The 14,401-nt window shown below is 41.2% G+C and overlaps 2 protein-coding genes across 2 annotated transcripts in view; both read right to left on the bottom strand.

The window, feature by feature from the left end:
- Positions 1 to 849, bottom strand: part of SLC25A1 (solute carrier family 25 (mitochondrial carrier; citrate transporter), member 1) — a 30,752-nt gene extending 29,903 nt beyond the window's left edge. Inside the window, 1 exon segment of the mRNA XM_009888155.1 lies at positions 792 to 849. Coding sequence (XP_009886457.1) covers positions 792 to 849 — 58 coding nt within the window.
- The window catches only part of CLTCL1 (clathrin, heavy chain-like 1), a 27,972-nt gene continuing 13,825 nt past the window's right edge, over positions 255 to 14,401 (bottom strand). The window contains exons 18-33 of the mRNA XM_009888154.1: positions 14,317 to 14,400; positions 12,312 to 12,434; positions 11,764 to 11,909; positions 11,181 to 11,364; positions 10,425 to 10,617; positions 9,767 to 9,924; positions 9,507 to 9,671; positions 9,007 to 9,114; positions 8,475 to 8,642; positions 8,244 to 8,393; positions 7,280 to 7,411; positions 6,827 to 6,937; positions 6,087 to 6,257; positions 5,094 to 5,315; positions 2,071 to 2,146; positions 255 to 1,041 (exon numbers count right to left, since the gene is read on the bottom strand). Coding sequence (XP_009886456.1) covers positions 926 to 1,041; positions 2,071 to 2,146; positions 5,094 to 5,315; positions 6,087 to 6,257; positions 6,827 to 6,937; positions 7,280 to 7,411; positions 8,244 to 8,393; positions 8,475 to 8,642; positions 9,007 to 9,114; positions 9,507 to 9,671; positions 9,767 to 9,924; positions 10,425 to 10,617; positions 11,181 to 11,364; positions 11,764 to 11,909; positions 12,312 to 12,434; positions 14,317 to 14,400 — 2,307 coding nt within the window. The 3' untranslated portion in view covers positions 255 to 925. The remainder of the gene's footprint in view (positions 1,042 to 2,070; positions 2,147 to 5,093; positions 5,316 to 6,086; positions 6,258 to 6,826; positions 6,938 to 7,279; positions 7,412 to 8,243; positions 8,394 to 8,474; positions 8,643 to 9,006; positions 9,115 to 9,506; positions 9,672 to 9,766; positions 9,925 to 10,424; positions 10,618 to 11,180; positions 11,365 to 11,763; positions 11,910 to 12,311; positions 12,435 to 14,316; position 14,401) is intronic.

Raw genomic sequence — 14,401 nt, 5'->3', positions numbered from 1 at the left:
AAAGCAATGCCAGAATCAGTTAAAAGGTGCAAATAAAAAGTCAGGATTATGGCCCTCCCTACTGCCTCAATATTTTAGCAGTGTGTCCCCCTCCCCAACCCCGACACTGTGCTCTTGCATCTCTAGTACTTTGGCAGCCCATGCACACTCCTATGTTCACTTGCCACACATAGCTGAGGTTTCCTTTAGTACCATTTAACATCAACAAGTAACATGCTCTCTTGTTAAACAAAAAGGATCTGGGAAATGTTTGCTCTCTGGCATGAGAAGATTTATTTTCTTCAAGTCTCAGATCTACTCCAGAAAATATAGAACAGACTCCAACAGCATTGAACCCCAACAGCGTTATTGTCCAGAAAAAGAGACCTTCCCAATATTCCTCTAAATATTCAGAGCACAAATATTAGAAAGCCCATTTTCTTTTGCACATAAGACTGCAAATAAAATGGGGTACTCAGATGTACACAAGCTTCCAACAATTCATTATTAACGAGATGCTTCACCGAATTGTTAACAACCCTGCTACTTCAGTAGCTTCAGCTAAAGCTTTAACAACTTGGTGCCAGGCAATTTCCCAGCTGCCTTCAATAGGCTTTGCAAAAGAAAGAAAAATATGCTCTCTTCCCCCTGGCCTCAAGCAGTTATTGCTATATGAGTTAGTGAAATAGTGCCTTAACTTCAGACAAGAGTCTCACAATGTCATTAACAAAAGCTGCCTTTCAGAGGTTGAAATGTAACCGGACAATAATCAATAAATAACAGTAACAGGCATCCCGTTGAAGTCTCCTCACTGAGCCGGGCAGCAAGTGTGTTCAGCCAACAGAAGGTCATCTCTGCCTTTAGGACCATTGTACACTTCTTGGAGAAGTTAAAAAGGGACGGGAAGGAAGAGAACAGAGACAGTGAAGGTCTGTCAGAGAGCTAGTTACATATTGAAACCATAAACAGGCGGCTGGGTGAATCCCGGTGCTGTGTATCCATATGGGAAGTTTGCCTGGGGAGGTACTGCACTGGGGCCTGCTGTCAACATCAACTGCTGGCCTAGAAAAGCATGAGAAAAACAACCAAGTTAGTTTAAGAACACAAGCTTCCCTAATGCTAGCTGTACTATGGGACAGGATTGTGAGGCTTTAGCTAAAAATCAGCCACTGTGCAAGCATACGCTAGCAAGTCACACTATTACTCAACATGCACCACGGAGTGGGCATCTAGGCCACCTGCTCTTGCTACCAGAAAACTACAGAAGCAAGGCAGAACTCAGAGGGAAGATGAGTATCAACTGATCTTGAGGGAATGATAAACCTGGCTTGTTTTGAAGAGACCATACTGAAAGCCAAACAAACTGATACCATTTAACCCATGCATGGTCAGAACTGAAGAGTAAAGCAATTCAAGCAAATAGTTAGGTCTGTTATGTCTCACAGTCTGGAGGGTGCCGCAAAAGGCCCAAAACCATACCTTGACAGGTTTGTCTTCTTCATTAGGAGCACACATGCCTCATGCGTATGTTAAATTCAGGTTAACATTTACATTGGACAGTGAGTCAGTCACATCCTTCCCTTACCAGCCACTTCTAGGTGCCCGTTAGCAGAATGCCTCTTCAGAAGGGCTTCTAGAATAGCAGCACACTTGAGCACAGCCACATTTTTTTGGCTGCACGTGTCTTAAAATGGGTGAGCTAGAAAGCCAGTCTGCCTTTCTACTTGGAAGAGCAGAAGGCAGACACGTTCCTCTTAGATAGAAGTAACAGGAGGAATTTGCATGCTCTGTAAGTTATTCCTGGGGTTGTGCACACCTTGGTGTTCCCTGCCCCGTTATCATCCTGAAAGACTATTCCTGAGCTAGAGTTCTGAGCCATGTAAGAGGAGAAATACTTTAGCTGAAGAGTCAAAGTACTGCAAGAGTGAGATGTCACTTCAGTAACTTATGCAGTTCATCTAGCAGAGACAACCATTTTACTATCTAGTTGAAACCAGTTTACTTCAACTGGAGGTAGTCATTTAAGTTACCTCCACAAAAAGAGACCAGAATGACAATAGGTAATCAATTAAAACCAAGTCTTTCACCTACCAAATACTATTGGAGTGGGTTCAGTTACTTGTTCCTCTTCTTTTCTTAGGCTTTCAGAAGCATCAAGTTTATCCACCTACATTGAAGCGAACAGGAGATGTATGAAGGCCTTGTCTAGGAATTGCACCATCGTGTGAGGCTTTTCATGCCTGGTACCTAAGCTATTAAGTGCTCATTTTATTAGTCCAAGTTGGAGACTACAAAAGTCTGCGTGTTCCCAGCAAGCTATGTTGTAAACCTGCCCTCCCAATTGCTTTAGGTTTACTGCAATAAACAATAGCTGTCAAATGCAGCCAAGATCATCATTACCTTCAAGTGAAACGCTTTTTGGGGCCCTATTTAGTCACTGTTAACTCTATGACCCAGAAAAAAAGCCCATTGGATTGCAGTTCCAAGCACCATCTCAAATGGGCCTAATCTACACTTATCTATTAACCTGCAATCCCTCTCCCCTTCAACAAGAAGAACCCAGATATTTGCAAATATTCCAGACCCATGAGGTTGGATCTTATCTGGGAATACAGCCTAACTTGGGCTGCAGAGTATGTGAATACTAATACAGTTAAACCACTAGACTCCTTTTAGAAGAAACTCTAGAACCATCACGGAAACTGGTCTAGTAGCTTTATACAGATCCCAGTGTCGTGCCAAATAAAGCTCAGTTCATGCTAAACACATTTGTGAAAGTGCTACAGTAACACAGGAGCGCTGAACACAACTCTGAATTGGGGGTGGGGGGAATAATCTGATAAGGCAACAGCATCTTCCTTCTCTCAGTTTTAACAAATTACATCTTCCATAAGAGAACCATTAAGACTGAAGACTGCAGGGCATAAAAATCACACAGCTTCACATCCAGATACAGGCAGTACTAACATCCTGGGCAAACCTACATTTAGCCCACTGCTGTGTTTCAGCTGCTCCTCATCCTCCTTTCCCACTGCGAGAATCATATCTGGTCTGAGAAGTGCTGCAAGAAGGGTCTCTGTTATACTTCAGAGATGTTATCTAGGTGTGGTGTTTGTTTAACAGTTTCGTGGACTTTTTGAAGTTTGCAACTCTAATTAGTAACTTGAGTGGTAGTAGGTCTTCAACTGGTTCATTGATAGCTGTCAGCCTAACGGCTTTTCGGGATAACACTAAATACTATCCATATTACTATTGACCAAAGCAATTTTAAGTTTTAAACTAGTTGTATCACTCTACTTAACACCGGGGATTCCCACTCTCTCTTGAATTAGATTTTCCTCTTTACTGCCCCTAAAGCAGTACGGAAACTTGGAACAAAAGTGCAGTTACTCCCTCTGTTGGAGAAACAGCAAGCATGCTGACAGCAGAAGTCCTGAAGAAGGTACAAGAGCAGCTCTCCAGGAAAACCGAAACATCGGTGTGATTTCCTGCCTAGAAGTGAAGTTGTTCAAAAGGCCCCTTCTGGGACATAGCCTATTCTGTGCTTTAATACCTTTTTATGCATAAAAGAAGGATAAGTTCTGGAAGATTATCTGGCTGATAAACTAGTATATTCTTTTTTACTTTTGAAGTTAGTTACATGACAGTTTTAGACATAACACATTTATAAAGCCCATTCTCTAGTTCCATGTTTTGCAGTTAATTCAACAGACTAAATTAGTTCCACTGTAAACCACTTTCACCATGCAGATTTTCCTTCTGGCAAGTTATCCCGTATTTAGTACGTGTGATTACTTGTAAATCCAACCAGCAGTTTAAAACCCATGATTTCAGACCTCAACCTCACATGGAAGAGTTCAGGTGAACTTGTGTGGCAAGTTTCTCCTCAGTGGAATATAAGGAGGCAGCAGCATTTAAAGATCTGTGTCAATACTTTCAGCATGCTAACAGGCAAGAAGTTTACAGAAGCTTTACGCTACTATTCAAACTCACCATGCCTGAAAGATTGCGTACTTCACTGATTTGCAGCAAACAAGTAATTTGCACTTAGGACACATCCCATTACGTGGCAACTGCTTTTGTTTACTTATGAACAACATCCTCCCTGCCACACGGTATCTGTAACATAGTGAACAGGAGCCCAAACACTCAAGTCCTCCTCAATCACTTGCTTCTGTTTCCCATGAAGAGGAGCTGAGTCTGGTTGGATTTTCAAGTTGCTTGTGAATCGTTATCCTTTTAGCATTAGAGAGTGAACAGGAAATGAGTTAGAGCTAAATTACACTGCTCTTCTGGCAGAAGCTACAGCTAGATTCCTGCAAAAGAAACCTAGGATATTGAGGGACACAAATGAACACAAAGAGTTTGAAATCAGAGTGTCACCTTATAGAACAGCCCATCAACCTGCAAGAAAATTCAGAGGGGAACACTTAACATGACTTGATTAGAAGCAATCTGAAGCAGTCACTTTTAAATTACTCGTTTTAATGAAGTTCTTTACTGTAATGTCCTATGCAAGCCTACAGACTTCTAAGGAAGGATCTTAGCTTAGTATCTTAGAGCTGTTTGAGACAAGCATTTCAGGACAACACACGATCGGAATCTCTTTTCTCCCAGTTGAGGACTAGCTGTTGGTATCAGTATTGTACAGCCAGACTATGCATCTAAAGTTCTGGTTTCCATTTTAAAAAGTCATCTTCAGCAGTCTATTCCTATGGCAGATGTAGGACTAGTGTGTACCATTAGTTACTCAAAAGCTATATTTTCTGTAAAAAGAAATCAGAGTACTTCCATAGTTACACAAAGTAAAAGTGATACAGGTTGTCCTCACCAAGTTTTCAGCTTCATCAACTATGAAGCTGCTCTGAAAAGCACACAGTAGCTTATGTCCACTGTTAAAAGCAAAAATTTAACTAGACCTCTTTCAACTCCCAAAGCATCTATTTATAAATTTTGCTGGCTAGCCTGAAGTGATTAAACCCACAGAACTTCGTAGAAGGCTTAGTCTATGAGGAACAACAGTATTCCAAATACATGCAAATAGCTCTGGTTTGCATAATGCTAATCATCCAGCAGACTAGAAGTCTTAACTTTTTAGCCTATGCAATACTCACTTTGGTAAGGTACTCTCTCATCACTTGGATGAAATAAGGCATTGCAAAGTCCATGATGTTATGCCTCCACGCCAACTCAAGCACTACATCTGGGTGCAGCAAGTCGTAACATGTGAAAAGGCAGGCCGCAAAGCACTCCTGCTTGCCTTCTTCCAGGAACCACTGAAGCAGCTTCTCAGCTAGCTCTGCATCTTTGGACTCTGCAGCATACTGCATAGCATCCTGCAGAAAAGAACAACAGGTAAGCTTGACCCTCACCTGTCGCATCTTGCTCTACACCTTATGTATATATTATTGCTAGTTAGATAAGCCAGGTATCTAGCATACCTTAAAGTTAGTCTGTAACACCAGGCATGTTCTGTAGGAGGCAAGCTACAGTACATAAGCTCATTTAAGTCCTCTCATTTTGAGGCAACCCAGATACTAACATTATCCAATAGGCTTCCCTTATGTACTTGAAGTGACCTAAGGAGATTTTGCTTAGTTTTGCAGCACAGAAGATAAACAATCTTTCTGGTATCCCATCTACCTCACCATTAGATGTTAAGGATTACCCAGAGCAGAAGAGGTTATTGCACCAACTGCTTGCTATGTGACAAGACAGAAGACTATTTGCCAAGCTCTCCTACAGAGTAGGCAAAAACTGGCCCACGTGAACTCAGTACAGGCTTGAAGTGATTATATAATCATGTTTCATCTGTAGTCTTACCAAGGTGTAAGTCTTCAGTTCTATGGAAGATATTCTGTATTGACACAGAAAACTGTACAGATGCCACTGATTGATATAGACAGATCTCCGAGTACAGGATAACATTATGAAATTAAATTTAAGATATGCAGTTGAAATTGCAAATGCTTCTGCTCTAAGAGTCCTTCCCCAAGTGAAGGGCTAAGACTAATTAGAACTCCAGATTTGAAACTAACAAAACACATTCAGAATCCATGCTTCAGACTTCTTTTTGCCAGCCAGGGAGAAAAGCTGCATTAACTCACCTTATACAGACGGTCTTTCTTGCATAGCTCCACACTCTGTTTCCAGCGATTATTACCCTTATACAAGTATGCTGCAATACGCCTAAATTCAATTAGTTCATGCTTTTCCAGACGCTGAGCCAACGTTATGTTATCAAAGTTGTCATAGGCATCAATGGAAGCTCTCAAACCCTGTTTGAGAGAGAATTGTTACACGTGCTTCCAGGTGGTAGCAGGTGAGAACTACAGTAGAGAAGCATCTAAGCATGGTACCCGAGTCTTTATGTTCTGCCAGCTGGGCATTGATACTATGGCTACAGCTTTTTTACTCTGTGTATTTCATGCATCTCTCCAAAAGATGATTTTTAACAAACCAAGATGCTAACTTGGTCATACTGACTTTACTTGACAGAACAGGAAAGCTTAGAAGACCAAGCAGGTCTTCCAAATAGCAGCCAATAGGGCCAGAAGCAAATCTGCTTACAGAAGTGTTGCCCGGTAGAATACACATCTGATATTGCCCTTTGTGAAGTCTGTTCTGAGAAAAACAACCGCGGCATCTGCTTTGTTTGCAAATCATCACGGTCTCAAGACTCCTGCCCACAAAGGGCCTAACCCCACCCCCACTACTATTGCATTGCAGAAGTTATCTTCTACTCAAGGAAATTAATCTGTGTCAGCTGGGAACCAAGCTATGGCCTCTTTTTGTTGAGGAAAGAGGAGCATCCCTCAGGTCTAGCAATCCATTTTGTGGGGCTCACCTGGTAATCTTCCTCCTCTGTTAAAAGGTCATTTAGAGCTTCGTTAACTCCTTTGTTGTTGTGGTTCTGGACTGAACGTAGATAAGGCTTTACTAGAAGTAGCTGATTAACCTGGAATTAAGATGATTCCAATACAAGATTAAGTATACCAATTCTGACACTTCATACTCCTGAAACAGGTTCCCATTTGTTATTACAAGAGTTTGTGCTTACTGTCAGGACCCTTCAGATAAAGCATCTTGTATTGCCAGAAGTAAAATAAAACAGCCTAGGCCAGTTATGCTAATTCTTCCAGTGTTTCCTATATCAAGCCAGGGTTGGGCTGCTTCGCAGTCTTTTATACTGAAGGCAAAGCCACCTGCCAGATGTCAACCCTTTTTTTCCAGCCAGAGACTGGAGTGTCTTAACTTTAGCAAGAGGATTTCTTATTCATCTACCATCTTCCGAACTCACCTTTGAGAAAAAATTGACTGTCCTGGTGTGATCCAGTCGTGGAGATAATACAAGCAGGAGATCATTGATCAGCAGAGGTTTGTAGTCCAAGTAGAACTGCAAGGCTTTGTAGTACAGCTCCACATTGGCCACCTGCATGGTTAGATACTAGTTAGTACCTCAAACACACGCAAGCCGAAGGTGCTCAGTTTGGATCTCTTAACTCAGCACAAGGTTTATCTCACTCTTAAATAAAAGCGTAAGTTTCCTTCTAGAGGCCAGAAACGTTACAGTTACGTGCAGAATTCTTATTCAATCTTATGACTGCTTCTTGTGCTACCTGCTTCCAGATAGTGAAGTCACAAGCTACCAGGGATACTACAAACCAATTCTAACCCATCCACGGTTAAGAGATCTGTCACAGAGAGAGTACTAGAGTTAATGTGACCATTTGTTGAACTCCTAAAGCCAGCAACGGCTGTAGTCTTAACCAGTCTTTAAGTTGTTGCCTTGAAACCCATAAGGGCAATAAGAACGTGTTGAGTCTCAAATATTGTTTATTCATCAATTCACAATTCTCTGCTGCATTCATGGGACTGCCCATTGCAATTCTCCCACCGAAACAGCTGGAAACATTTGCAGAGATCTTTCAAGAACAGTCACAGCCTCAGACTAAGACAGCAGGCAGCTCAAAGGTATTAAGGAGTTTATACCTCTTGCTTGTGACCTATACGATCTTGAGCAGTCTCTGAAAACATCCTGTGCTAGCTGCTGCCACTCAAGAGAATGTGCTGCACAGCAGAAAACAAAAGGTGTAAGATTACATTAATTCTTGTGCTAAACTGATTGGAAGTTGTTTTAAGTACAGCAGGAAAACCAAGTAGTAGCTTCAGCAAACTCATTTTCTAAACAATTCTGTTGTGTGTTGTTGCCTCTGTTCTGAAAGAAACTTTCAGCACTTTGATTTAGCTAACTAGTTACTTACCTTGGCAATTATGTCTTTAAACTGCCCTTCTTTCCAGGCATCAGTGGGATGATTCATCATAGTAATTATTGCATTGTCATACTCCTCGTACTTGTCATAGAGGAATACAAGTTCTGCCCAGAGATGAGCCTGTTCTGCAGCTCTCAGCACCTGATAAAACAAGAAGTCAGTCAGTTTGATTGACTGACAGCTTCCCAACTTCGTGTCTAGTGTAGCTACGTTACTGCATACCTTTGGAATATTAACTCTAGACCAGAAGAGCTCCAGATGTTCCCTCATTTTCTGAGGCTTGAATTTGGAGTACAAGATGGCAAGTTCAGTAAACATTCCCATGTGAGCACGCTCTAGGCCCAAAGCAGCTTCCAAAAGGGCAATCAGTTCTTCAAAGTAGCCACGATCCTAGATGTTAAGAAAATGAGGATTAATTGCAAATTCACGACCAACTGGAACTTAAAGCTTGCTAAAATGCATATTTAATTAAATTCAAGATGCTTTGCTTTTCTCTCCAAGTGAGAGTGCTTAGACTTGCAAGACATGATTCCAATGAGACAACAGAACTGTTACAGAATGGACAGCAAAAACTATCACCCTTCCATTTGCTATAGAAAAAAAAAAATATATACAGCTATTAAGAAATAGAGATGGAGGAAAAATGAATTTAAAGATTAGCCCCACGGGGTATCATGGTTTTATCTGTGACCATTTTACTAGCAGATACAAACATGCTGTCTAAAGTCTTCTAAGATATTAAAAGTGATCTAACCTGATAGTAACTGATCAGCTCTTCAAGTTCATCAGCATGGATGACTATGTGTAAGCCACAGATCTGTGCCAAGCGGAATTCTTTTCCATCCACACAGGCAAAGCATACCTGTAATAAGAGCCAGTCAACCGGAGAATACTGCAATGCTTACTTAATCTCCTTATATTAAAGGGAAAGTTAATTAGCAAAGCTTTACCACATTTGAGTCTTACATACAGTTCCAAAAAGGTATTTCCATAATGCTTGCTCTAGAATTAAAATCTCTGGCGTTCATTTTACACTGTTTTGAAATTAAGCTTTATTATCTTGAGGACAGCTTATAGCCAGAAACAGTTAGCAAGCTACTATGAGAGCTAACTGTAGGTAGTTATGAATTAACTCTTCTTTAATTCCCTCATTACTGACAGAGTGAAGTAGTCCAGGTATGCTCTAGAGCATCATGGTCAGAAGCAGCAGTGGAGGACATTCTGCAGAATATTAAAAGCATAAGTTTAAGTTACCTCCTTCCAAGTCCTCGTGCTGTTGGCTTTGCGGCCACTGTCCACTGCCGCCTGATACTCTCCAAGGTGCACCAAGGTAGATGCCAGGCGAGCAAAGTTAGATACATTGTTATAGAGTAGTTTCGCAGCTTCATACATCCCCTCTTCATAACAGCGATCACCAACCTGGATTAGGAGTCCAAGGTAAACAAGGGCAACAGCAAGAATCAGGAGTCAGCTAAACAGCAAGCCATACATGGGAACTGCAGATCAACACATACCTGTTGTATATGAGCATTATTAGGGCCACTAATAAACTCCTCCAGTTCTGACAGACGATTAGTTTTTGCCAAAGCAAAAATAAGTTCCGTCTCTACGTAAGACTCTCTAGCCTTCTTCCTGGCCATCTGCAAGAACTTGACTAGGTCCTCCCAGTTATCTTGAAGAGAGAAGACATATTAAGATCCTCTGTTTAGTCATCTTGTATTGCTCACCTTGCCCACCTTCGGAACAGTTTTCAATAGTAGTCTCAAGGATCTCCTCCACCACGATACTAAGCAATTTGCATTTGAGTTAAGGAATTCCCTGCTAAACACTAAGTCACCTTCATGTAAGGTTGAACTTCTTGCAACTATTCTACAATCTAGTTGGCGAGAAATTCTGCCACGTACTGCTAAATAAATACATTACACTTGGCTATATTTTAGATGGTAACAGTCCAAATTATCTCCACATGAAGGTCTATCTTTGGTGTAGTAACACAGACAAGCTTGTTGACAGGAATCTCACTAAACATTGACTCATCCATTCCACGTACTGACTGCTCCCATTTCCCCTGAAACAGAATTCATGAGCCTCAAGAATCCCTGCTGCTCTATGTAGAAGCAATAACCTAGCTCATACCTAAACAATCTTAAGTTTGAGGATGCTTTGCCTTACCATTTCTATTAGCTGCTTGAACAACTTCCATGTAGGCAGATGGATCATCTGCCTTTATATAGGAGTCAATGGCTTCTTTCACCAAGTCCTTCTGGAGCTGTGCTCTGCCTAGCTGGCTCCATACTGCTGGTTCATTACACCTCTCTGCAAATTCATATGCACGGTCTAAGTTGCCAATGTGCTCAATCAGCACCTGTTTGAAATAGATGTTGCAAGTTAAAAATCAAAGCTTTATAACATTCTCCTTTCTAACAAAACTCCTTCAAGTACATACGCTGTTCTGTGTAAGCAGTATGAAGCTAACTGCTTTTAGAACAGCCATTTCTGTCTAATAAAGTACAGGCATCGCAAGTAAGACTTTTGTTGCTACTGTTTCTCCTCTACCTTACAGAAGTCAGTAATGCTGGTCCAAAGACAATGTCTAGTAGCGTTTGCTTCTCCTGCACTTTTGTAGTATGAGTCTCCAAGGTAGCCACTCAATCAAATCCAATGCACACAGCCCAAGCATACAATGCAGCACCCCGACACTTTTTTTTATTACTTTGACCAGATCAGCCTCTGAAGTCAGTCTTTTGACTTTGTTTTGCTATTCATTGGACATAATCCCACTTCTCCCTGCAACTTGATATCATATGGGACCTGTACGCGTAAGTCTCAATGATTTGACAATCACTCCTTGATAATCAATTAAACAATACACTTCCCATTCTGTCTATTACTAGTATTCTATACCTTCATGCAGGAACCACACCTCACCTGAATTGCTGAAGTATTAACATCAAATTTTCTGAATATAGCAAAGGCTTCTTCATATAGCTCATTACTGATGGCAATGTTTGCAATATCCGGGGCATCATAGTTATCCAGTCGATTGATGTATTCCATCACACGAGTGCGGTCAGCCTTAATGGCAGTTAGGATGAGCAGATTCTGGAGATTCCTTTGGTTAACAGAAGACAGAGAGGCTAAGCAGTGCATGGTAACACCTGCTTAAGTGAGATGTATTGTACATGCAAAAAAAAAAATACACCCGCTTCCTGTCACTAGCAACAACCTTTCACCCCCAGATTGAGAAGCACTGATATTTGCTTTCAAAAAGAAATTGCTTACCAATATCAGTGTTCTCTTCTCTCAACACATCACTGCAAACTGCAGAGTGTGAACTAGCTCTGTTCTTAAAGCACAGAGCATTTTAAATTCTGCTTTTTTCACCTGATTATACACATTTAAGAGCGTACAGGTCCTGCAACGAAGAGGCCCACAAATAACTTGGGTCACTTCACAACCTTAAGAAAAAGCACTAAATAGGCTAAACTCATGGACAAAGTTCTCTTCTTACCTGTGTTCACTGAATACAGAATTATCCAAGACAATTTTTTCCAATAACTCAATCAATTCATTAGGCAGATCAGCAGTCATGAAAGCTTTCACAGTTACAGAAACCTCCTCTGGATCCTGCGTCTCTGATAAAGCTGTTTGGACAACCTGGATTTGAAGGCAGGGAAGTATTAAGTGTTTTCCCCAAATGAGACATTTGCCAACCTATTCCAGTGAACTACAAATTAAGGCTTCAGAACTTTGAGAGTATTTTGTCATAGACAGCAAGAAAGAGCTACTTCTATACTGGATATAGCTATAAAAGTCACAGCTTGGGTCTGTATAGGGAGCAAATTCACTAGAGTTAGGTCATTCCACAGGACAGAAAATATATCTTCTGGTAACTAATTAACTCTGACCTTCACGGTCAGGAAGCTACCTGCTGCTCAAACTCCTCCAAGTTTCTGTATGGTTGAGATGGAGAGAAGACAGCTACTTTAATGCTCCATAATGTTTCTGAGACAACCTGAGGTCTCCTCATACTGAAAAAGTTTAGCATTTGCGCTGTACCTGGTCAATAAGCTGCCGCCTGAATGGGTTGTTTTCTTCCAGAACATTTGCCCAGAGCTCAGGGTCCTTCCTGCGCACCAGATAGCGAGCCTCACTCTTAAACAGTGAGTTCTCATTGCAGACCTGAAGGAGAAGTTACAAATATTGGTGTTGGTGTTAAGGGTTAGCACCACAAGACAGGTTTAGCTAGCTATGAATCAAACAGTCTAGAAGACTGACTAGAACTAATTGCTGACCAATGCTAAATGCCACAGACAAGTTCTTACCCAACCTCTGATCTGGAAGGCTCATGGAGAAGGTCTCCAGCAGAATTTCTATAGCTTCTCTCGGTTTTGCCCGACACACAAATACTGTGACAGTGGCTTCACAGTAACTATTTGCTTCTGTTTGAAGTGAAGACCTGCAGAAGCCTGAAGAACTTAAGTTTTAAATCTAGAAAGGGAGCCACTTGCCTGGGCAATGTTAAGCAGTGAACTGAGGAACGGTGCTGGCGTTTAAAGCTAGAAACAGGTTACGTATTTGGTGTCATTAAATTTAGCCTAGAAGTGTTCAGAGTAGCAAGTGGCTTGGATTCCCTTCTTAAAGTGTCAAGGGTACAGAATAAATGTGAAATCTATAGAAGCGCAGCAAGGAAGAGTTATGAGTTATGATCCTTTTAGTACCGGTAGCTTCAACTTCAGTCTTCTATCAATGGGTCATGTTTTGTTAGTATCCAAATTACCTCTTGGAATCTTAAGTACTTTGCTGTAAGAAAATTAGTAGTAGCATAATTTTGCTTTACAGTATACATCTATTAGTTGCAGGAGTTAAGCCCTCTTCTAGGATGCAATGTCTCAAGAATAATTCTTACAGGAGGAAGATCTCTTCTCCATGACCAGAAACACCTGGTGAGAACATCAGTTCAAGGAAAAATCTGGTACTGACAGGTTTTTATCATTAACCATAATGTTCAAGCTTATCCTAGCAAAGTTTCCTAGCAAAACAACAACTCAGAGCCACCTTCATATCCTGAAATGAAAAAGCCAAATGTAGCCAGCTGGGTTGTTTGGGTTGGGGGTTGTTTGTTTTTTTTTTTGTTTGTTTGTTTTTTTTTACAGCTACATCAGAGGTATTGCTTCAGGCTGGAAAGTCATCCACTTTCAGCGGCAAGCCTAGATCGTGCCACCATTCTAACACTCACAGGGTAGGCCTTGTCAGGGAACAGCATTTAGTTCCTTTCAAACAGGGCAAAACAAGCTAGTTCTTACCCCTACACAGCTGACATTCTTTGCATATACTAGTGTGGAAGTGCAGGTAGGAGGGAGAATGTTTTCTTTCTCAGCAGCCACAAGCACTACAATCTGGCATTAAGCTCTTGTGTTCAGTTTGAGACTAGGATGTGTTTGGAGAACCCTGGGAATTTCACTTGCCCTTGAACTTCCAAGGGAGGTTCCAAGGGAATCAACAAGCTTAAGATAGGAGAGGAATGCTATCAGAGTAAGTCCTTGCAGTTTGACTGTCAACATTTATTTTCCTCATTTCTAGTTAAGTATTGGACCAACTCTAAGGCACAGAAACGGGAAGTTACGAGCCCTGTTCTAGTTTTAAGGAAGCTTTTCCTCCTACTGTAGAATGAACCTAGGTGACAGTCTGTCCCTTCTGCTGACCGAGTGCTCAAGGCTCAAAAAAAAAAAGAAAAAAATCAAATTAACAAAGGTTTAACAGCAGGCATATTCATCAGGTGGGCCAAATAAACAATTTCATTTTGAGCAGAATCAGTGGATGAAAGACATGAATGACACCTTAAAGTTGCAGAGTTATACGATTTTAGTTCAGACATATAGCATAATAGTTCTTCCCATCAGCATAACAATTACTGCCTCTGTATAGAAGAATCCTGCCTACCTCAACTCCTGAGTGAGGCTGCAGGACAGGATTCTGCAGGTGTTAGACAAATAGCCTGCTAGGCTTCCACTTCAGGCAGCAAATAGTACTTTAACATGTTTATAAATGCAGTTTTGCTAACCTTTATGAGTTCCAGATCGCATTGCCCCCTCTCATAAGCAACGCAGGCCAGATGAGGGTCCCTCTTTTCACAATATTTGCCAACT

The sequence above is a fragment of the Charadrius vociferus genome, unplaced genomic scaffold (assembly GCF_000708025.1).
Source record: "Charadrius vociferus isolate BGI_N301 unplaced genomic scaffold, ASM70802v2 scaffold326, whole genome shotgun sequence".
NCBI lineage: Eukaryota > Metazoa > Chordata > Aves > Charadriiformes > Charadriidae > Charadrius > Charadrius vociferus.
Note: the sequence above shows the minus strand (reverse complement) of the source record. Positions and strands in the feature narration are given on the sequence as shown.